The 24,754-nt window shown below is 42.7% G+C and overlaps 1 protein-coding gene and 2 long non-coding RNA genes across 3 annotated transcripts; 2 read left to right on the top strand and 1 right to left on the bottom strand.

Annotated features, from left to right (window-relative positions):
- Positions 1-7,581: 7,581 nt before the first annotated feature.
- LOC135567657 (zinc finger protein 883-like) lies at positions 7,582-11,403 on the bottom strand. The gene is made up of 2 exons (XM_065014959.1): positions 10,653-11,403; positions 7,582-8,891 (listed from the first exon to the last, which is right to left on the bottom strand). Exons 1-2 carry the CDS (start codon positions 10,909-10,911, stop codon positions 7,582-7,584), a joined length of 1,569 nt encoding a protein of 522 aa, XP_064871031.1. The 5' UTR covers positions 10,912-11,403.
- Positions 11,404-18,909: 7,506 nt separating this feature from the next.
- LOC135567655 (uncharacterized) lies at positions 18,910-20,349 on the top strand. Its single transcript, XR_010462382.1, has 5 exons — positions 18,910-19,411; positions 19,698-19,768; positions 19,856-20,033; positions 20,124-20,185; positions 20,268-20,349. It is a non-coding gene; the product is annotated as an uncharacterized LOC135567655 (long non-coding RNA).
- Positions 20,350-20,934: 585 nt separating this feature from the next.
- On the top strand, positions 20,935-22,213 carry LOC135567656 (uncharacterized). Its single transcript, XR_010462383.1, has 3 exons — positions 20,935-21,517; positions 21,800-21,913; positions 22,009-22,213. It is a non-coding gene; the product is annotated as an uncharacterized LOC135567656 (long non-coding RNA).
- Positions 22,214-24,754: the final 2,541 nt, after the last annotated feature.

The following is a 24,754-nucleotide window of genomic DNA, read 5'->3' as shown; positions in this document are numbered from 1 at the left end:
TCCTTTAATGAAGTTAGATCACAGCTGAATGGTGCTCCTTAATGAAGTTAGATCACAGCTGAATGGTGCTCCTTTAATGAAGTTAGATCACAACTGAATGGTGCTCCTTTAATGAAGTTAGATCACAGCTGAATGGTGCTCCTTTAATGAAGTTAGATCACAGCTGAATGGTGCTCCTTTAATGAAGTTAGATCACAGCTGAATGGTGCTCCTTTAATGAAGTTAGATCACAGCTGAATGGTTCTCCTTAATGAAGTTAGATCACAGCTGAATGGTGCTCCTTTAATGAATGGTTAGATCACAGCTGAATGGTTCTCCTTTAATGAAGTTAGATCACAGCTGAATGGTTCTCCTTAATGAAGTTAGATCACAGCTGAATGGTGCTCCTTAATGAAGTTAGATCACAGCTGAATGGTGCTCCTTTAATGAAGTTAGATCACAGCTGAATGGTGCTCCTTAATGAAGTTAGATCACAGCTGAATGGTTCTCCTTTAATGAAGTTAGATCACAGCTGAATGGTGCTCCTTTAATGAAGTTAGATCACAGCTGAATGGTACTCCTTTAATGAAGTTAGATCACAGCTGAATGGTTCTCCTTTAATGAAGTTAGATCACAGCTGAATGGTGCCCTTTAATGAAGTTAGATCACAGCTGAATGGTACTCCTTTAATGAAGTTAGATCACAGCTGAATGGTGCTCCTTAATGAAGTTAGATCACAGCTGAATGGTGCTCCTTTAATGAAGTTAGATCACAACTGAAGGGTGCCTTTAATGAAGTTAGATCACAACTGAAGGGTGCTCCTTTAATTAAGTTTTTAATTTTTAAAATTTAATTTCACCTTTATTTAAAACCATGTAGGCTAGTTGAGAACATGTTCTGTTTACAACTGCGACCTGGCCAAGATAAAGCAAAGCAGTTCGACACGTATAACAACACAGAGCTACACATGGAGTAAAAACAAAGAGTAGAAAAATAAGTCCATATGCAATGTGAGCAAATGAGGTGAGATACGGGAGGTAAAGGCAAAAAAAAAATAGGCCATGGTGGCGAAATAAATACAACATAGCAATTAAAACACTGGAATGGTAGATTTGACAGTAGATGAATGTGCAAAGTAGAAATACTGGGGTGCAAATGAGCAAAATAAATAAATACAGTAGGGGAAGAGGTAGTTGTTTGGGCTATTTATAGATGGGCTATGTACAGGTGCAGTGATATGTGAGCTGATCTGACAGCTGGTGCTTTAAAGCTAGTGAGCGAGATAAGTGTTTCCAGTTTCAGAAATGTTTGTAGTTCGTACCAGTCATTGGCAGCAGAGAACTGGAAGGAGAGGCGGCCAAAGTAGGAATTGGCTTTGGGGGTGACAAGTGAGATATGCCTGCTGGAACGCCTGCTACGGGTGGGTGCTGCTATGGTGACCAGCGAGCAGAGATAAGGCGGGACTTTACCTAGCAGGGTCTTGTAGATGACCTGGAGCCAGTGGGTTTGGCGACAGAGTATGAAGCGAGGGGCCAGCCAACAAGAGCGTACAAGTCGCAGTGGTGGGTAGTATATGGGGCTTTGGTGACAAAACGGATGGCACTGTGATAGACTGCATCCAATTTGTTGAGTAGGGTGTTGGAGGCTATTTGTAAATGACATCGCCAAAGTCGAGGATCGGTAAGATGGTCAGTTTTACGAGGTATGTTTGGCAGCATGAGTGAAAGATACTTTTGTTGTGAAATAGGAAGCCAATTCTAGATTTAACTTTGGATTGGATATGTTTTATGTGAGTCTGGAAGGAGAGTTTACAGTCTAACCAGACACCTGGGTATTTGTAGTTGTCCACATATTCTAGTCAGAACCGTCAGAGTAGTGATGCTGGACGGGCAGGGCAGGTGCAGGCAGCGATCGGTTTAAGAGCATGCATTTAGTTAGACTTGTATTTAAAAGCAGTTGGAGGCCACGGAAGGAGAGTTGTATGGCATTGAAGCTCGTCTGGAGGGTTGTTAACACAGTGTCCAAAGAAGGGCCAGAAGTATACAGAATGGTGTTGTCTGCGTATAGGTGGATCAGAGACTCACCAGCAGCAAGAGCGACATCATTGATAAATACAGAGAAGAGAGTTGGCCCAAGAATTGAACCCTGTGGCACCCCCCATAGAGACTGCCAGAGGCCCGGACAACAGGCCCTCAAATTTGACACACTGAACTCAGTCGGAGAAGTAGTTGATGACCCAAGCGAGGCAATCATTTGAGAAACCAAGGCTGTTGAGTCTGCCGATGAGGATGTGGTGATTGACAGAGTCGAAAGCCTTGGCAAGGTCAATTAATATGGCTGCACAGTATTGTTTCTTATCGATGGCGTGTACGATATCATTTAGGATGTTGAGCGTGGCTGAGGTGCACCCATGACCAGCTCTGAAACCAGATTGCATAGCAGAGAAGGTACGGTGGGATTCGGAATGGTCGGTGATCTGTTTGTTAACATGGCTTTCGAAGACCTTAGAAAGGCAAGGTAGGATAGATATAGGTCTGTAACAGTTTGGGTCAAGAGTGTCCCCCCTTTGAAGAGGGGGATGACCGCAGCTTCTTTCCAATCTTTGGGATTCTCAGACGACACGAAAGAGAGGTTGAACAGGCTAGTAATAGGGGTTGCAACAATTTCAGCAGATAACTTTTAGAAAGAAAGGATCCAGATTGTCTAGCCCGGCTGATTTGTGGGGGTCCAGATTTTGCAGCTCTTTCAGAACATCAGCTGACTGGATTTGGGAGAATGAGAAATGGGGAAGGCTTGCTGTGGGGGGTGCAGTGCTGTTGACCGGGGTAGGGGTGGCCAGGTGGAAAGCATGGCCAGCCGTAGAAAAATGCTTATTGAAATTCTCAATAATAGTCGATTTATCGGTGGTGACAGAGTTTCCTATCCTCAGTGCAGTGGGCAGATGGGAGGAGGTGCTCTTCTTATTCTCCATGGACTTTACAATGTCACAGAACTTTTTTGAGTTGTGTTGCAGGAAACAAATTTCTGCTTGAAAAAGCTAGCCTTGGCTTTTCTAACTGCCTGTGTATATTGGTTAGATCACAGCTGAATGGTGCTCCTTTATGAATGGTGCTCCTTAATGAATGGTGCTCCTTTATGAATGGTGCTCCTTAATGAATGGTGCTCCTTTATGAATGGTGCTCCTTTATGAATGGTGCTCCTTAATGAATGGTGCTCCTTAATGAATGGTGCTCCTTTAATAAAGTTAGATCAAAGGTAGCCTACTGGTTAGAGCGTTGGACTAGTAACCGGAAGGTTGCAAGTTCAAATCCCCGAGCTGACAAGGTACAAATCTGTCATTCTGCCCCTGAACAGGCAGTTAACCCACTGTTCCTAGGCCGTCATTGAAAATAAGAATTTGTTCTTCACTGACTTGCCTAGTTAAATAAAGGTTAAAAAAAATAAATTAAAAATAAATTAAAAGGTGAATGGTGCTCCTTTAATAAAGTTAGGTCAAAGGTGAATGGTGCTCCTTTAATGAATGGTGCTCCTTTAATGAATGGCGCTCCTTTAATGAATGGTGCTCCTTTAATGAATGGTGCTCCTTTAATGAATGGTGCTCCTTTAATGACGCTCCTTTAGACGTCAAAGCTGAATCCATGTCTGCAAGATCACATTATGATACACAGCAAAATACACAGGTAGGCTTTGGTACAGTAACACACGTCTGCTCTAAAATTCACTGTACATCATTCAGAACAACACTGTACATCATTCAGAACAACACTGTACATCATTCAAAACAACACTGTGCATCATTCAGAACAACACTGTACATCATTCAGAACAACACTGTACATCATTCAGAACAACACTGTACATCATTCAGAACAACACTGTACATCATTCAGAACAACACTGTACATCATTCAGAACAACACTGTACATCATTCAGAACAACACTGTACATCACTCAAGACAACACTGTACATCATTCAAAACAACACTGTACATCATTCAGAACAACACTGTACATCATTCAGAACAACACTGTACATCACTCAAAACAACACTGTACATCACTCAAGACAACACTGTACATCATTCAGAACAACACTGTACATCACTATACATCATTCAGAACAACACTGTACATCATTCAGAACAACACTGTACATAACTGCATGGTTGGTATGCAGATGCTGCATGGATGTTTTATCCATGAAACTTCACCATTGAATGCAGTGGTGTTTTGCCTTACAGTAATGTTATACTATGCTGCTATTATATTTCTCTGTATGTGTGTAGTTCTGTCCTTGAGCTGTTCTTGTCTATTGATGTGTTGTATTATGTGTCATGTTCTGTGTGGACCCCAGGAAGAGTAGCTGCTGCTTTTGCAACAGTTAATGGGGATCCTAATAAAATACCAAATATACACAGGTTGAAACCAAGGTGGACTAAACTACTAATCTACCTTCTGACTGGCGCTGGGATAGGCAGGGTAAGGTCACAGGTGTGGAGCCTCCCTCCTGCTGGGAGGTGGACTAAACTACTATTCTACCTTCTGACTGGCGCTGGGATAGGCAGGGTAAGGTCACAGGTAGCCTCCCTCCTGCTGGGAGGGGACTAAACTACTATTCTACCTTTCTGACTGGCGCTGGGACAGGTGGTGGTGTGGAGCCTCCCTCCTGCTGGGAGGTGGACTAAACTACTAATCTACCTTCTGACTGGCGACATGCTGGGATAGGCAGGGTAAGGTCACAGGTGTGGAGCCTCCTCCTGCTGGGAGGTGGACTAAACTACTAATTCTACCTTCTGACTGGCGCTGGGATAGGCAGGGTAAGGTCACAGGTGTGGAGCCTCCTCCTGCTGGGAGGTGGACTAAACTACTAATCTACCTTCTGACTGGCGCTGGGATAGGCAGGCAAGGTCACAGGTGTGGAGCCTCCCTCCTGCTGGGAGGTGGACTAAACTACTAATCTACCTTCTGACTGGTGCTGGGATAGGCAGGGTAAGGTCACAGGTGTGGAGCCTCCCTCCTGCTGGGAGGTGGACTAAACTACTATTCTACCTTCTGACTGGCGCTGGGATAGGCAGGGTAAGGTCACAGGTGTGGAGCCTCCCTCCTGCTGGGAGGTGGACTAAACTACTATTCTACCTTCTGACTGGCGCTGGGATAGGCAGGGTAAGGTCACAGGTGTGGAGCCTCCTCCTGCTGGGAGGTGGACTAAACTACTAATCTAGCTTCTGACTGGCGCTGGGACAGGCAGGGTAAGGTCACAGGTGTGGAGCCTCCTCCTGCTGGGAGGTGGACTAAACTACTATTCTACCTTCTGAATGGGCGCTGGGATAGGCAGGGTAAGGTCACAGGTGTGGAGCCTCCCTCCTGCTGGGAGGTGGACTAAACTACTAATCTACCTTCTGACTGGCACTGGGATAGGCAGGGTAAGGTCACGGGTAATAATCTAGCCGATGCCCAATTGCAAAACAATTTGTCAGTTTGTCATTGCGGTAAAAACACAGTTCACTCATATTGTCAGTCAATGTCTTTTTTTATTGACAACTTGGAGGTAATAGATAACTGAATAACTCTACTTGTAGACCAGCACAGCAATAAAGAAAATGTAGTCTTTTGATGAAACCCAAAATGACAAGATACTATTCCCATAGGACTCTGGTCAGATGTAGTGCACTATATGTCCTAGAGAATAGGATTCTATTTGGGACTATGACTGTAGCTTTATATACATGTCCTAGTGAATAGGGTTCCATTTGGGACTACGACTGTAGCTTTATATATATGTCCCAGGGAATAGGATTCTATTTGGGACTACGACTGTAGCTTTATATGTCCTAGTAAATAGGGTTCTATTTGGGACTACGACTGTAGCTTTATATGTCCTAGTAAATAGGGTTCTATTTGGGACTATGACTGTAGCTTTATATATATGTCCTAGTGAATAGGGTTCTATTTGGGACTATGACTGTAGCTTTATATATATGTCCTAGTGAATAGGGTTCTATTTGGGACTATGACTGTAGCTTTATATATATATGTCCTAGAGAAGATGGTTCTATTTGGGACTATGACTGTAGCTTTATATATATATATATATATATATATATATATATATATATATATATATATGTCCTAGAGAAGAGGGTTCCATTTGGGACTATGACTGACTGTAGCTTTATATGTCCTAGAGAACAGGGTTCCATTTGGGACTACGACTGTAGCTTTATATATATGTCCCAGGGAATAGGGTTCTATTTGGGACTACGACTGTAGCTTTATATGTCCTAGTGAATAGGGTTCTATTTGGGACTATGACTGTAGCTTTATATATATGTCCTAGTGAATAGGGTTCCATTTGGGACTATGACTGTAGCTTTATATGTCCTAGTGAATAGGGTTCCGTTTGAGACTATGACTGTAGCTTTATATATATATGTCCTAGAGAAGAGGATTCCATTTGGGACTATGACTGACTGTAGCTTTATATGTCCTAGAGAACAGGGTTCCATTTGGGACTACGACTGTAGCTTTATATAAAAGGGTTTCCATTTGGGACTATGACTGTAGCTTTATATGTCCTAGTGAATAGGGTTCCATTTGGGACTACGACTGTAGCTTTATATATAAACATATACTACCGTTCAAAAGGTTGGGGTCACTTAGAAATAAATGTCCTTGTTTTAGAAGCAAAATCACATTTTGTCCGTTAAAATAACATCACATTCATCATGAATACAGTGTAGACATGGTTAATGTTGTAAATTACTATTGTAGCTGGAAACAGCTAATTTTGTATGGATTATCTACATAGGCGTACAGAGGCCCATTATCAGCAACCATCTGTCCAGATGCATCTGCACAATGTGTGCCTGAATACCTCCGGGGGTAGGCAGGAAGATCTGATCGCAACGTGTCCTTTAATTGTCTACACCCGGTCTTAAAATGTGGTCACAATCAGAATGTGGGACCAGATCAGGACAAAATGATGCATGTTAGAACCTGGTATAAAACAGATTTTTAGAAACGTCCTAAATGTATAAACAAGTCAACAACATAACAATTCAGCTTGTAAATGCTGGGGGGGGGAGTAATCTAACAAATCAGGGTCAACACATTCTGAAATCAATTCAAGAAATATAGCCTTGAAATTGGCACCATGTTACAACACTCAGCAACGAACCCATATTAATACCAATATAGAATAATAAAACTACTAATGTTATTATATGCCATTAACGCTTTACACTCACACCCGAATACAGGTTGAAATTGGAACGCAATGGCTGTTCAGTAACATGTTATCAATGTGGCCTAAAGTACAGAAAAATATCAAATCAACAGTAATGTTTGGATTCAGTCTTGTGTCAGGTGAACTGTTGTGTGCTCAACATTTTTTCTTTCAATTGCTACCATGCTGTTCATATTTAAATCTGTAAGACATTTCCATTTTACCCTACCCTGGTGTGATTGGTTGATGGATAGGTCATTCAACCCCGAGGCCTAGGGTGATCGGTCGCTCGAGGGCTGGTGTATCTCCTACATGTGTTTTCATGTGTTTCACCAGGCACCTATGATAGGAGAACCTCTCACCACATGGATCACACCTATAGGGCTTCTCTCCTGTATGTGTTCTCATGTGTGTAGCCAGAGTATCTGACCTGGGAAACCTCTTCCCACACTGACCACAGCTGTAAGGCTTCTCCCCAGTGTGTGTAAGCTGGTGCTTCTTCAGTGCCCCGAGCGCGCAAAGCTCTTCCCGCACTCAGAGCAGTGGTAAGGTTTTTCCCGGTGTGCGAGCGCTGGTGTAGAGTCAGGCTTCCCGATTCGGCAAAGCTCTTCCCACACTGGTCGCAGACGTACGGTTTCTCTCCTGTGTGTGTTCGCCTGTGTGTTTTGAGCTGAGTCAGGGTGAGGAAGTTCTTGGTACAGTCGGCACAGTGGTGAGTCTTCTCCCCGTTGTGTGTTCTCATGTGTGCATTGTAGATGTCTAGAGAGTAGTATCCCTTACCACACTGTGGGCAGAGGTGAGACCTCACTTTAGCATGCGTCTGTTGGTGTACTTTCAGGTGGCCCATTTGGGAGAAACTCCTCCTGCACAGGGAGCATTGGTAAGGCTTCTCTCCGGTGTGAGTCCGCTGGTGTGCCTTAAACGTGGCCCTGTGGCTGAATGTCTTCCCACAGTGGGAGCACTGGAAAGGTTTCTCTCCTGTGTGAATCCTCTCATGGCTTTTCAAGCCAGACTGTTGGCGGAAGCGCTTCCCGCACTGGGAGCAGAGGTGAGGTTTCCCTCCGGTGTGGATTCTCTGGTGAGTTCTGAGGTCTGCCGACGAGGAGAAACTCTCCTCACACTGATCACAGCCATAATTTGTTTCTCCAGTGTGGACCCTCTGGTGTAATTTCAGACTATATTTTGACGAAAATCTTTTCTCACACAGTAAGCAGCTGTAAGGCTTCTCTTCTGTGTGGGTTCGCTTGTGCAATAACAGTTGACTTGAGGTACAAACGCTTATCTCACAGTCTGAACAGCTATAAGGCTTCTCGCCTGTGTGTCTCTGCAGGTGTACTTTAAACTGGCTTGAATAACAAAAACTCTTTCCACATTGATCACAGTTATAAGGCTTCTCTCCTGTGTGTGTTCTCTGGTGTACTTTCAGTTCTTGTAACTGAGCAAAACTCTTCCTACACTGGGAACAGCTATAAGGTTTCTCTCCTGTATGGATTGTCTGGTGTTTTTTTAGTGCTGATGAAGATCTGCAACTCTTCCCACAGTCAGAGCAGCGGTGAGGTTTCATCCCTGTGGGTCTCCATTCATGTTTCTCGAGGTGTTCTGATCTGGAGAGACTTTTCTCTGCCTTGTCAGCGTCAGGATGTTGTTGAGGTGCCCCAGAGGATCCAGGATAGTCATGTCTCTCTCCTGTGTAAACAAAACAATTTATAAAACAGTGAATACAGTGTAAGTCTTCATCATAAACTATCAGTCCTAGAGAAGATGAATCACACAGCTGTGTTGTCAAAACAATATTACTTCCTCCAACAGACCACATTATTAATGCACCAACACACCCCTTAAACCCCCAGACCACATTATTAATGCACCAACACACCCCTTAAACCCCCAGACCACATTATTAATGCACCAACACACCCCTTAAACCCCAGACCACATTATTAACACATTAACACACCCCTTAAACCCCCAGACCACATTATTAATGCACCAACACACCCCTTAAACCCCCAGACCACATTATTAATGCACCAACACACCCCTTAAACCCCCAGACCACATTATTAATGCACCAACACACCCCTTAAACCCCAGACCACATTATTAATGCACCAACACACCCCTTAATCCCCCAGACCACATTATTAATGCACCAACACACCCCCTTAAACCCCAGACCATTATTAATGCACCAACACACCCCTTAATCCCAGACCACATTATTAATGCACCAACACACCCTTAATCCCCAGACCACATTATTAATGCACCAACACACCCCTTAAACCCCAGACCACATTATTAATGCACCAACACACCCCTTAAACCCCCAGACCACATTATTAATGCACCAACACACCCCTTAATCCCCCAGACCACATTATTAACACATTAACACACCCCTTAATCCCCCAGACCACATTATTAATGCACCAACACACCCCTTAAACCCCAGACCACATTATTAATGCACCAAACACACCCCTTAAACTCCCCAGACCACATTATTAATGCACCAACACACCCCTTTAAACCCCCAGACCACATTATTAATGCACCAACACACCCCTTAAACCCCCAGACCACATTATTAATGCACCAACACACCCCCCCAGACCACATTATTAACACATCCACCCAAACCCCCAGACCACATTATTAATGCACCAACACACCCCTTAAACCCCAGACCACATTATTAATGCACCAACACACCCCTTAAACCCATTAACACAGACCACATTATTAATGCACCAACACACCCTTAAACCCCAGACCACATTATTAATGCACAAACACACCCTTAAACCCCAGACCACATTATTAATGCACCAACACACCCTTAAACCCCAGACCACATTATTAATGCACCAACACACCCCTTAATCCCCCAGACCACATTATTAATGCACCAACACACCCCATTAAACCCCAGACCACATTATTAATGCACCAACACACCCTAATCCCCCAGACCACATTAAACCAACACACCCTTAGACCACATTATTAATGCACCAACACACCCTTTAATCCCCAGACCACATTAAATGCCCAACACACCCCTTAATCCCCAGACCACATTATTAATGCACCAACACACCCCTTAATCCCCACAGACCACATTATTAATGCACCAACACACCCCTTAATCCCCCAGACCACATTATTAATGCACCAACACACCCTTAATCCCCCAGACCACATTATTAACACCAACACAACCTTAAACCCCCCAGACCACATTATTAATGCACCAACACACCCCTAAACCCCCAGACCACATTATTAATGCACCAACACACCCCTTAATCCCCCAGACCACATTATTAATGCACCAACACACCCCTTAAACCCCAGACCACATTATTAACACATTAACACACCCCTTAATCCCCCAGACCACATTATTAACACATTAACACACCACTAAAGCCTCCTACTTACTTTGATCAGTCAAATCTCCCTCTTCCTCCTCATCTCCTCCTCTCATAGTTCCACTCAGCCCGGGTGTTGTCCTGCAGTCGTCCAGCCACACAGACGCCCTCTTCAGACCCCGCAGTAAGGCACTCCTGGGAGAGGTACAACCCAGGGACTGGAGGGAGGAAGGTGGCTTGTCCTGGAAATCCCAAAAAATAGAGACAGAAATAGAGACTAGATGAAGCAGGGAGGGAAACACTCCTCCCTGTAAAGAAGTGGTCACCATGCCAACGATAAAGCCTTGCACTCCTATTTATTTAAAGAAGTGGTCACCATGCCAACGATAAAGCCTTGCACTCCTGTTTATTTAAAGAAGTGGTCACCATGCCAACGATAAAGCCTTGCACTCCTGTATTTAAAGAAGTGGTCACCATGCCAACGATAAAGCCTTGCACTCCTGTTTATTTAAAGAAGTGGTCACCATGCCAACGATAAAGCCTTGCACTCCTGTATTTAAAGAAGTGGTCACCATGCCAACGATAACCATGCCGGTACCATCAGTCAAGTAATATAAAAAAGCACATTATTTAAATTTATGCTCAGCTGTGCCTCGCAAGTAAATACATCAACTGATCCATTTTATCAGAGCTCAAGTTCTGAAATATAATATGGCCTGAGAATAACAATATTGGCAGGCCAAACATAGCCAATATGCTGTGATAATGTATTAAGTCTACTGCACAGACTACAGAACTGGTTTTATTAGGCTCATGTTGCATAGGCGGACATTTTTAATTGAGCTAGATCTCGGCTGGCATTTTAGCACTGAGCGTAATCTTGACTCAGAGAAGGTGTCCACTGCTGTTTTTTCCATTTTGAAATCTCTCAAGTCTTTCCTTGATTATTTCCTTTCCTTGATTCCTCAATCGGGCTATTCTGCCTCCTCAAAAAGCATTGGAGGAGAAAGTCCAAGGAGGAGAACCCCAGATCTTCTCCTCCAATGTCTGTACAGTATAGAAGGATTCTGAATCAAGAAGAATCCAAGACAGACTGTTGAGAATCAGAAATACTTTCCGACTGGGATGTACTCACACCACTCTCCCTCTGCCTGGGGTATGCCTCTCTGAGATGACTCCGCCTCCAGCCCGTTGCTAGGAAACCAATCCTTGTCCCATTCCTCACCGCAGGTTGTAGCATCGTCATCACTCAGACTGGCTGGGACTCATGGGTGCCACAGTAGATTCTTTATGCATCTTTCTGATGTCATCTTTCAGTCGGAGTAACCAAGACATTCCCTGCTCCTCCGATTTGACTGAATCTGCGTTCCCACATTTCCTCCATGATTTTACGGCGCAACGAGCGATGGTTCTTCCCTAACTTGGGAGCCATCTATTCCACAGCGTCATCACAGGTATAGTATATTGTCCTTAGTTAGAGTAAATAAACTCTGTTCGATTTCATCCAACAATGCCTCCTTCTCTTCACTCATGTTGTCCTGCTGGTGGAACAATGACAATGCAGTCAATGGCAAGACAGCAGGAAGTTCATACACTTTAGATGACCTGTAGTAGAAGAAGAGAGCAGGAAGTCCATACACTTTAGATGACCTGTAGTAGAAGAAGACAGCAGGAAGTCCATACACTTTAGATGACCTGTAGTAGAAGAAGAGAGCAGGAAGTCCATACACTTTAGATGAAGTAGAAGCCAGGAAGTCCATACACTTTAGATGACAGTAGAAGAAGAGAGCAGGAAGTCCATACACTTTAGATGACCTGTAGTAGAAGAAGAAGACAGGAAGTCCATACACTTTTAGATGACCTGTAGAAGAAGAAGAGAGCAGGGGAAGTCCATACACTTTAGATGACCTGTAGAAGAAGAAGAGAGCAGGAAGTCCATTCACCTGTAATAGAAGAATGATACATCACAACACAGTATTGACAGTGTAATATGATTATTTACGACATTTACCAGCATTGACTAGTAAAATCAAAAGAGGCGGCAGGGTAGCCTAGTGGTTAGGGCGTTGGACTAGTAACTAAAAAGAGGGCGGCAGGGTAGCCTAGTGTTGCAAGTTTAGCAAAAGAGGGCCAGGGTAGCCCAGTGGTTAGGCGTGACAGTAAACCGAAAGGCTGCAAGTTCAAATCCCCGAGCTGACAAGGTTGGTCGCTCTGCCCTTGAACAGGCAGAACGACACTGAACCCACTGTTCCTAGGCCGTCATTGAAAATAAGAATTTGTTCTTAACTGACTTGCCTAGTAAAATAAAGGTAAAAAAAAAAAAAAAAATCACCTAATGCAACTACTGTATATCTAGGTGTAGGCTGATCCTAGATCATGATCAGCCACAAGAGGCTGCCACTATTTGTGAGATTCAGATATTTGGTTGGAATTTTTTGGTGGCATCGCAAAATGACAATTAAGAAGAATTGCCAAGTTTGTCGACTACACAACGAAGGGACTTGTTTAATACATTTAGATTCCTCATGTCAAAGGTAAGTGAGTGTTCAAGGCCCCTTTGTAAGAGAGCAGTATTTCCTTAGTCTGTATGTTTATGTAATGTTTTCATTATTAACGTTAGTCTCCTAGTCCACAAGAACCGTTCGCCAGCTAACGTTAGCTAGTAGCAACGTTAGCTTCCCTGGCAACGGACCCGCTAGTAGCAACGTCAGCTTCCCATGGCAACGGACCCGCTAGCAGCAACGCTAGCTTCCCTGGCAACGGACCCGCTAGTAGCAACGTTAGCTTCCCTGGCAACGGACCCGCTAGTAGCAACGTTAGCTTCCCTGGCAACGGACCCGCTAGCAGCACAGAGTATGAGAAACATAGAACTGAGCAGGGAAAAGGCTTTATTTTGAACCCTTTGGAAATGTGTCATTTTACACAATTCAATTATAAAGGGGTATTCATGAACTACTGCCTGTGGCATCCTCTCCTGAAAAATATTCAAGGGAACTCAGGAGGTTTTGTGGCTCAGTTGGTAAAGCATGGTGCTTGCAACCCGCACGAAAATTGTATCCACTCACTGCTGTAAATCGCTCTGGATAAGAGCATCTACTAAATGACTGAAATATCAAATGTAAATCATCCACCTCCAGTAGTTGCTTTACACGTGTTGGAGAGATTACGTCAAGACCGGGAGGGGTTGATCCACCAGAGTTATTTAAAAGACGACTGACAATATATACAATATCAAGATTTTACGGGCATATACTCAAAAAGTTGACAAAAAAAGGTTTTTATTTGTTCTTTCTTTTTACTATTTTCTACATTGTAGAATAAAAATATGAATCATAACACAAAAAGTATGGAAAAGTCCATGCTGTAGTAATTTCCAACAAAAAATGAAAACAGCCCCAGACCACTTATTCTCCTGGCACAAACCCAGAGTCAGTCCAAATATTTAAATAGATTCTTCAAAGTGAGCTCCACGATGGCCGATTGCTGTAGCGATAACGCATCATAGGATTATCCTTCAGCTGATTTAATGAACTAATACATGTGTGAAATGTGCCCGAACCAGGTGAAAACAGCCCCAAAGTATTTAGTCAGCACTGTTCTCCCACTTAAAAGATGATAGTCTTCCATAGGCACCTGCAGACAAATGAGAAGAAAAAATCCCAGAGTCATTAATGGCACCTCTTGTTATCGTCGGATTAGATTGGACTGCCAGATGGTGAAGATAGATTACTAAATGACCAGCAGCATCCAGAGAACGTGTTTCCACTGCTCCAGAGTCCAATGGCTACCATGCCCAGAAACTGAGCTCTACACCAAACGATGGCCGATAGCCTTTAGCCGCATTGTGATAAGGTACATCATGTCCCCACCCACAAGCGATAAAACGCATGCATGTCAACATCAGAAGCCTGATAGGCTTTATATTGTCACCTATCAACCCTGATTATTGATTTAATGTTCAGGTCTTACGTCAAGATAGAACTACCTAAGTACATGTGTGAAATAATGTCATTTGATTTAGAAACAGGACCATTAAAATTACCCTTCCAGAAATAAGTCTCTCATGGGCAGGTGAAAAACATGTCATCTAGCTTCAGAGTTTGGTTAGGTGACCTAAACTGGGATATGCTAAAGTATTTAGTCAGCCCTCAATCTCACTCAAATCATCATGTGCAAGTTCTCCCACTTAAAAGATGAGTAATGTCCCTCCAAATACATAGGTCTCAGCACTTCAACTATCCGCCACGGAGACATATCATGAGAAGAAAAACACTTCTGCGCTGTGAAAATCGACCTCCAGAAAATCATCCCGCCAGTTGAGGATGCCTGGTCATTTTTAATGAATTTATTTGCAAATTATGGTGGAAAAGAAGATACAGCCTTGGTCACCTACAAACAAAAACATCCTTCTGGCTAGCATCGAACAGACCTGTAAACCGTTATTTAAGAGGCTTCTTCAGGCAGAAGTGTCCTCCAACTCGTTACACTGTATTAATGAGCACCTGTTTGAAGGCTAGGTAACACGGTTCCATCAGTATAAAAGAAATGGCCATGCCCTTCCGCCTGGGTACCCAACCTCGGCCAACAGCTCCGCCCGCAGCCTGAAGCCTGTTTGATTAGAGCTTTACAAATCAGCTGGGCTTTTCGACATTTCGAGAAACTATCTGCCGCCATTGTCGCAACCCCTATTACCAGCCTGTTCAACCTCTCTTTCATATCGTCTTGAGATCCCCATGATTGAGTGCCGCAGTCATCCAAAGGCACCCTTGACCCAAACTGCTAGCAAATCTTGCAGATTACTAAATGACCTCAGCAGGTTCATCAGACCTTGGAGAAGCTCGATAAAAGACAGTACTGTGCAGCCGTCTTCATCGACCTGACTTTCGACTCTGTCACATGGACTCAATAGCCTCGGGTTTCTCGGATGACTACCTGCCTCGGTACAGAGTTCAGTGTGTCCGGTGTGGCCTCTGGCAGTAATACGTCACCGTAACAGCCCTACTCACACCTATCTGTTTGATGTCTCAGGTAGCCCCAGAGAAAGCCAGCATGGATAGAATGCACTCCCATAGATCTGAAATAATTGGATGGTGAAACTTACATCCAGCCAATCAGAAAAAAGCCAGGCAAAGCAATTCAGATATTCTTGAAAGTCAGGACAATTACTTATCCTGTAAAGAAAATGTTTTATTAGTTAGAATGAAAAATGTGGAGTGGAGCTTATAGTTAAACGATGACATCACGATGCCCCATGTACCTTTAAATGTATACGGCAATCATCAATTATTCACCATCATTTGTCATAAATAAAGTTAGGCAAAAGACAAATCCACCTGGGCTGAACAAATCCTATATCTGCCGCTTCCATTACATGTCGCAATGATTTGCCTACCGTAGCGAAATGTAACGACTACGTGGCTTCATTTAGGGAGTTTTCAGAACCCTCCAGTTTACTTTTATTGGAAAACGGTGCTAGCGACAAATCCAGCTACATTTCAGGCTGCCTTTGAAGATTTCTATGGTTTGGATAGCATTTAGCGAGTTCTCACACTCAATTCTGCCGCAAACGAGAGCTGGAGAAGCAGAAAAGAACACATGGAACGGAGGTAGAAAACGCTACGCAATTGTGCAACAATAAGGCAAATTGGTTCTGAGACGTCACCGCGGCAACGTTAAAACGTCATCTAGCGACTAATCAAGGAGCCAATAGTCTGGCACAGTTGACACGTTATAATAACCATAAAAACACAGAAATGGCTCCAATAGTTTTTCCGCCATTCAGTTTTCACATGGTGAATAAAAAATAAAAAGTAAATGTGTGTTTGGTGTAGGCTCAACTTGGCATGAGCTTTGATAGCCTTGTAATTATCTTAGGGAAAGGTGAATTTGATTAAAATATTAGGCTCAATTTGCTCTCAAAATTAGCAATGCTAATTATTGATACAAGTGACTTCGTCCATTAGATTTGTGAGGTTATAAAACGTCACGCCAGGGTAAAACGACACAAAGTAGTTCTAAAACGCACAAATTCATGGTGAAAAAATATTAAACCATTTCCGGGTTTTATGACTACGAGTCATAATACCCAGAAAGCCTAGTTGACACAGGGAAATGGTACCACTCATTTTTCCCCCAGGGGATTTTAGAACCACTTCAAATAAGGGTTGTGTTTTGTGTAGACTTACCCTGGCGTGACGTTTTGATAACAGTGTAAATCTTTCTAGGACACGGTGACTTATCAACATCGTCGCCTGTATTTACCCCCTAAAATGTAATGCTAGTTAGCTGCTAATGTGGCTATCATAAGGAACTATAAATGCCATGGTGATCTGGACGAGCCTGCCGAATTGATGCAAAAGTAAGAATATCTGGATTAACTAATGCTAGCTAAATGTAGTAATTAATCAATTGTAATTTCTTTAAATTGACAATTTTGTGAGCTGTCTTGTGCACATTTTAAATTGACACAATACCTGTTAGCACAGGTGTCAGCTAGTTATGACATGAAGTTAGCTTGCAGGGACTTGTAGTCCTGCATATTTACTTTGATACGAATTATTTGAAATTAAGAGTAAATAGAGCAGAATATATTGATAAATCATCATGTCCTAAATAGATTTACACGGTTATCAAAATGTCACGCCAGGGTACGCCTACAAGAAACAAAGCCCTTGTTTTAAGTGTTTCTAAAAATCCCTTTATGGGAAAGGGAATGGTGAAAAAAAAAACATTCATTGTTTGACCGCTAGGTTTTATGTGTATACGGTAGTACTCCAGCTAATCTTCCTTAAAAATAGTTGGCAACACCCATGGCACGTCAATATTGCCGCAACCAAATCAACTGCTTGCGACATTTCACAACGTCGTTTAAAAGGCATCGACATGAAAATAAAACTATGGTTGATATGACCCACTCATTGTTGCAACGGCGTATTATCTGGCTAGCTAACGTGTAAAGCTAAATTCACCAAGGACTAGTTAGTAACAACAATGTTTGTGACAGTCACACTGCCGGGTTTATTTGCGCGTCACAAAACTGGAATTGGTATCATATGAACGCTGAAAACCCAGCTACGTCGTTCATAGGTGCACAAAAACATCCGGTTATAGAACATAAGTTGCCAACTTACCAGGTACCTTGTAGAAAACAGCTAACGTTAGGTAGCTACCAAGCGTCTGCCCACCGTTTTTTCCCCCCACGTTTAAAAGGTAGATAGCTAGCTACACATATCTCTTCAGTTTCAGCTAATGATCCTTTACGTCAAAACAAAGTTGACCTGTGGATATTGTATTTTGTTTATTAAGAGAATAACATATCGCTTGAAAGCTACATAAGTAGCACGACTGTCAGCTACCATCTTTAGCAGCCACTTCCGCTTTGACTGACGTTATTACGTTCAGTCACGTAGGCCACAGCAATCGAGTATCGAGAGTTTTTATATTCTATTTTGAATAAATACATGGATGACGCTTCGTGTAGCTAATCTTACACTTCAGGTAAAACTTGATGCATTTCTATTTGTTCACTTAAGAATTAGTAAAGTGAAACAAAGGTATTCCAAAGTTCATAAGAGATGTGTATTTGATCTTATTATAAAGTGGTATGTATTCAATTTTAATTAAATCATGGACTATTAATAAAACGCCGGCTCATTTGGCTCGGAAACGGCTCTTCTTTCAAAATACTTTATTCTTATGGTTTTATCTCCAATGTAAAGCGCAAAAAGTAGGCTACCATTATGTCAGATCATGAAATGCGCCTTCAAATATATTTTTTTCCTGGACAAATTAGACCTCTTTTTACAGCACTACAAAAATCAGCTTCGCGCCTTCTCCCCAGTGAGGATTCACCCTCTTTATATAAATATTTAATATTATCTGCATATAATTGTTTTGCGCTTCTAAAGCAGTAGCAGCAGCAGCATGCAAACCAGGGAGCCAAATGAACATATCTGTTTGAATGTTGAATGACGAGACAGAGGCATTGATGCGAGTAACCAGTCTTGTTCAGTACCTCACAACACATCCGGGTATCTCAAGCACCCCGGTAAAACACAAGAGTTGCAGTAATGAACATTTACCAACAGGTGGCATCACTGTGCCATCTTACACCCATAACAATATCTTTCACCTATGAGATTCGGTTCCCGACTTTCATCATAATGTTGCATGCGTCAACCAATGGCTGTGTGCATCGACTGGAAGATTGCTGCAGAGTGGAGTCTACAGTGTGCAGAAGCGACATCATTCATTTTCTAGATTCAGGTTCATTTTTAAACAGCGGACCCTTTTTTTCATTTTTTTGCCTATAAAATGACATACTCAAATGTACCTGCCTGTAGCTTAGGACTTGAAGCAAGGATATTAATGTTTTATTTGATTTAACTAGGTAAGTGAGTTAAGAACAAATTCTTATTTACAATGACAGCCTACCAAAAGGCCTCCTGGGGCCTGTTGCACAAAAGTAGAATTAAGACATCCGGGATAAATGACTCAGCTGAGCTCAATGAAGCCAAAACATGTGCGTCCAGGCTTAATTGGTTGCACAAAGACCAAGCCAGGATGAGCAGACACGGATTCATTAAGCCAGGTGAAACCAATCCTGGATAGGTGCGCGCTCACGGCTCACTCAAATAGACCCCGCCACAGATCACAGATTAACTGATTTACCATGGCAACTAGAGCCGCGTACTTTTCCCCGTCGGAAGCACAAATCCTCATGGAGGCATACGAGGAGGTAAAATATATAATTAAGAAGAAAGGCAACACCGCCACAGTGATAAAGCAAAGAGAAAAAGCGTGGCAAAGTATTGCAGACCGCCTGAATGCGTAAGTAGTGCACAATTACACACTCACCGCTCCGCTGAAACATCACAATTACAATTCAAATATTTAATTCACATCTCCAAAAATGCAGTTGTACTGTAATTATGAAACTGTTAAATTTTTAATTGAAATGCACTGCAGATATGAGTGAAATTGTGTAAAGTAACTCCATCACACTGTATAAAGCTATGATAAATTTTTTTGATATTTTTACTGAAAACAAGACAAAAATACCAAGTATATTTTTGCAGTGTGACTCCATTAAATGTGTGTGTGTGTGTGTGTGTAGATTAAACATGAACGGGCCAAAACGGACATGGCAGCAGGTCAAAATCAAATACAAGAACATTCTGCAGAATGGTATGGTCCCTGACTAATATTTAACAAAGCACAAGCATATATTGTACCCAGAAGGTGCCTGCTCACACATTGGCTGTACTGTTTTAGCAGTGAAAAAGAATACCCACAGACAAGGCACGGGGTGGTGGGTCACCAAAGGCTGACCTTACCCCAGCAGAGGACATGGCCTTGGAGCTAAATAAAGGCAGGCCCGTCTTAGAGGGGATCCCTGGGGGGAAAGAGACGAGCATAGGTTCCTCCCAAGATGCCACCCGCTTCATTCAAGGTTTGTCCTTCCATCTCTACATGGGATACAACCACATTCATATTGAATCAATTTGGACTGTCTGACTTTGGTTTACCTATTGCCTTGCAGTGCCTGGCAGCACTGTGTTCCTGTTAGAGCCACCAGCACAAGCACCAGACGATGCTGATCCAGTGAGTACTCCATCAAAGGCATACTGTAGGCCTGGCATGTCTTGTCTACTAGCTTCAATATGAATCCGATTAAATGTGATAGGGTGAAGGCCCCAGTGCAGCAGCAACAGCACATGATGGAGACGATGATGAGGAGGAGACCATCTCTCTGGATCTCAGAAGGCATGAGGTATCATGTTAAGACTGTGAAAGTACTATTTACTCTACAATGGTGAGGAGTCCTCATCAAAATCAAAAAATCTAATTTCTTTTACAGGACCCAGATGCTATACAGTGGGAAAACCAGCCTGGCAACATAGTGCGTATTAATAAAAGGACACCACATCCTGCCAAATTCCAGCTGCGCTAATTGTATTGTGTTCACAGAGCTCACAAGCTATCAGAAAGTTGTATGGCAACCACCTCCGGCGCCAAATAGAACTGGCAGACATAGACATTCAGTACAAGAAGAAAAAGATGGAAAATCTTGCACTGGAGTCCGAAATAAAAAAGAGGGACAATTAGGAAACTGGACCTTGAAATAAAAAAACTTGAGAGGGAGGTGAGATATGCCTTCAATGTACACTGTATGCTAACTGTAACACAAATGTATTAATCATTATTTTTCTTTTTCCTCCCCAGCTCCAAGAAGATGACACAGCTCAAAATAAAATTAGGTATATTCTCGTAAAGTCAAGTGAGCCATGACATATGAGCTCTTATTGTGAATTATTTCCAGTTAGTATGTGTGACACACAGGACGGTGGCATCTTTCTAAGGTTTTTTTTATTTTCCCAGCAATCAGTACAACCAAGTCATCGTTATAAGGCATCGCCCTCTTTTGCCCACCCCCCAGCACCAGGTGTGGCCACTAGCCTATAAAGTGAAGGCCCAAAATTGTGTGTTCCTTTCTGCTCTGACAATGGCATGCCCATTCGTGTGAGATGTGGTGGATGAAGAAGCACTTGTGCTGAGGGAGAGCCTTCAGGCGAGAAAGGGTCTTCAGGGGACCGGTTGGACCCACTGGCCTTCCCTGATGACCATCTATATGAAAGATACAGGTTTTCTGCAGATGGCATCAGGTATCTATGCAGACTACTGGGTCCCAGGATTAAAGCGCACTGCACGGAGCCATGCACTGAGTGTGGAGCAAATGGTTTGTGTGGCCTTGCGCTTTTGCTAGTGGAGCCTTCCTGTACTCAGTGGGGGATGCAGAACAGCTGAACAAGGCCACAATTTGCCGCACAATAAGGAGTGTGTGTCTGGCTATCAAAGCATTAGCAGATGTCTTCATCTCCTTCCCTGGCCACAGAAGACTCTGTGACATCAAAGAGGAGTTCTATAGGATTGCAGGTAAGAGGATCTACAAATTACAGGACAACTGTTAACACATAGTAGGATACTCATTACTTTGTGTGACAGGTTTCCCCAATGTCATTGGTGCAGTGGACTGCACACACATGGATAAAAGCCCCCTCAGGTGCCCATGAGGCGCGATTTTGTGAATAGGTAAAATCCTTTCACAGCATTAATGTTCAGGTGAACATAACTTTTTGATATTGTCCATTGACGAACACTCTGCATTGCCAGTGATGTGCATTGATTGGTGTAATATTCCTCATCTTATGATTTCAGATGGTCTGCAATGCTGACTGTGTGATCAGCAATGTTGTGGCAAAATGGCCTGGCTCAGTCCATGACTCCAGAATCTTTCGGATGCCTCTGAAATCTATCAGTGCCTATCACAAGGTAAGCCACACACAACCCTATTTATAACCATCATGGCTGTGTCAAGAATATCACTGTGTTTATGAGGTAGTAATGATGAGATTTTGTGTTGACAGGTGAATTCTCTGGTGTGTTGCTGGGAGACAGGGGGGTATGGCTGCCAGCCTTTTCTCCTGACACCTTTCACAGACCCCCCAGGAAGCACAGCAGGCCTACAACCATGCCCATGCCAGGACCAGGGCCAGAGCTGAAATGACCTTTGGCCTCCTGAAGGCACGCTTTCACTGCCTTCACAAATTAAGGGTCAGCCCTGTTAGGGCATGTGATGTGTGCTTCACCTCACATATTTAGAGTTTTTACTCAGTTCAAGTTTAAAAGTTAAAATTTAATATTTGTTTTCACTGCATGTTACTTCTCCTTAAACAAAGTGTTGTTTTGGATTAATAGATTTTTGCACTTTATTTTTTTGTATTTCAATCCAATTATATTTTAAAATATTTCAGTTGAGTGGATGATAGAAAATTGCTATTATTGTTTTTCTTTGAAGCAAATTTAGCCCACTTTTGCTAAAATAGAAAATATAGTCTACTGATGGTGCCTTGAATACCGGTTTCTTTCATTTAATGTTCATGTTATGGGATATTTATATAAAGGAAATTTGTCTTTTGTGTCTGTTGAAAATTAAAGATTACTGACAGAGCCATAAGAAAATATTGCTTTATTTATCTGATCATATTGTAATATATTTGTTAGGTTTTCAGTAGGTTCAATTAGGTTCACTAGACTATATGCGTCATTTAAAATTTTTCAATGAACATTCGAACAGTCCGGCCCTCGTCTTGTAGCTGATTTTTTATTTGGCCCTCCGTCCATTTGACTTTGACACTTGGTCTAAACCATCTGACCCAGATGTTTTTTGCGTATCAAGTTTCAGTAGCCCCTTTAGCTCCTCCGACTCAGTAACTGCCTACACTATTTGAGTGTGCCGAGCCTGTCACCAAATCCATTTCTTGAGGTGGAGCAACTCCGCAAGGGTTACCATTTTTAATTCTCATTTTCTGTATGGGGATGTGTTTGTTAACAATACCACTGAAAATATTTTTAAAAAGAAGGTCCAAGTGCCTTCGACAGAGGGGATCAAGCTGATTCTATACCATTTTACAGAGGCCAGTTCATGAAGGTAGGTTTGCTCATTAAGAAGTTTTTTAGGAAGCATCTATGACAAATCAGGACAGGCCGTTTCACTGAGCAGCCATTACAAACACAGGTGGTGGTTTAAGCATGTCCCAGTTTAGGTCACCTAGCAGGACAAATTCAGACTTAGTGTAAGGGGCCAAGAGAGATCTTAGGCAGGTAGGGTACAGGTCGATGGAGGACGACAGCATCCAGCAACAGTCAACAAAGAGCTATTTGAAAGTTTAATGCTTAAACCAGCAAATCAGATTGTTTGGGGACAGACTTGAGACAACCGAGCACTCCCCACCTTTGGAAGATCTATCTTGCCAAAAAGGTGATAACCAGAAAGATTAACATCAGTATTCAAAACACTCTTCCTTAACCAAATCTCAGTAATGACCAACACATCTGGTTTGGAGCTGTGAACCCACACTTTCAATTGATCCATTGTAGGTAATAAGCTTCTGGTGTTAACGTGCAGATAACCCAGGCTTTTACGAGCAGAAATCAGTGAAGCAGATATCAGAGCCCAATTGTGGCTAGCAACAGTAGAGGGGCCAGGCTGTACATGCACATTTCCAGATATATCATCAACAGTAATACAATCAAGGCACGGCAGAGACAGGGAGAGCTCTGCAATGCAGATTTATGACATCTGAATGTGCATCAGATGGCAACAACATATTGTAGAGCAATTTCATCAGGTAAACATGAATACCGAAACTGGCGAGAGGTGGTTAGAATAGGATGGGAGGCCAAGAGTCTGTAACCCATAGAGAGTCAGAGTCCTGGGAGTGTGGGAACAAACAGCCTGTCCCACAGTTGGGTAAAGAAAGTTTGTAGTCAACAAAGTATGCAGGAGTCATGAGGCAAATAGCTAAATGAAATATATAACGACTTGGGGCTAGTTATTGTAAGTTCAGAGACAAAGAAAGTTGAAAAGCATTTATTGTTTTGTTGAATCGTCATGACTGGTTCGAGCCATCTGTTGTTGTTTTTTTTGCTACTTAACGCAGACCCTAAGATCAGTTTAAAGATCCACCGACGCCATTGACGTAGGGGTTTAGCTGGACGTTTCTGACTGGTCTTGGAACTGTGACAACGGGCAGCCCCTCCCTACTTGGCACGATGGGATATGTAGTGATTTTTGCCAACACAGCCACCAGATATGTACAGTCTTGGACCCGTAACCTTTGGTTGTTGTTAATAAAACAAACAGTCGTATTTGTTGATTGAATCAGACTTCATTAATATAATGAGTAATCCAGGAATGTCACAAGTTCCTTGAGAAAACTTGAGAAAATAGCTACTCTACAGAGCGCTAAACTACTTCAGGACACGGTCTGCAGAGCTCCTCCTCACCAGGCTATAACAATATGTGGTTGGTTAGGTGAAATACCTGGCGTTGTATAGTAGGTGAAATACCTATCCAGGCGTTGTAAGAGCTGTCAGTAGGTTAGCTGATAGGTGAAACACCTATCCAGGCGTTGTAAGAGCTGTCAGTAGGTTAGCTGATAGGTGAAATACCTATCCAGGCATTGTAAGAGCTGTCAGTAGGTTAGCTGATAGGTGAAATACCTATCCAGGCGTTGTAGAGCTGTCAGTAGGTTAGCTGATAGGTAAATACCTCCATCCAGGCATTGTAAGAGCTGAAATACCTATCCAGGCATTGTAAGAGCTGTCAGT

This window comes from Oncorhynchus nerka, unplaced genomic scaffold (genome assembly GCF_034236695.1).
Source record: "Oncorhynchus nerka isolate Pitt River unplaced genomic scaffold, Oner_Uvic_2.0 unplaced_scaffold_1878, whole genome shotgun sequence".
Taxonomy (NCBI): domain Eukaryota; kingdom Metazoa; phylum Chordata; class Actinopteri; order Salmoniformes; family Salmonidae; genus Oncorhynchus; species Oncorhynchus nerka.
The sequence above is the reverse complement of the archived record's forward strand: the minus strand, read 5'-3'. Positions and strand labels throughout refer to the sequence as shown.

What these genes read in the sequence shown, in the direction of transcription:
- LOC135567657 (XM_065014959.1), bottom strand. Translation starts at nt 10,911, where the DNA reads ATGGTGACCACTTCTTTACAGGGAGGAGTGTTTCCCTCCCTGCTTCAT. An exon ending in GGGAGATTTGACTGATCAAA is followed by an intron (nt 8,892 to 10,652) that starts GTAAGTAGGAGG and finishes TTGTTTACACAG; the next exon opens with GAGAGAGACATGACTATCCT.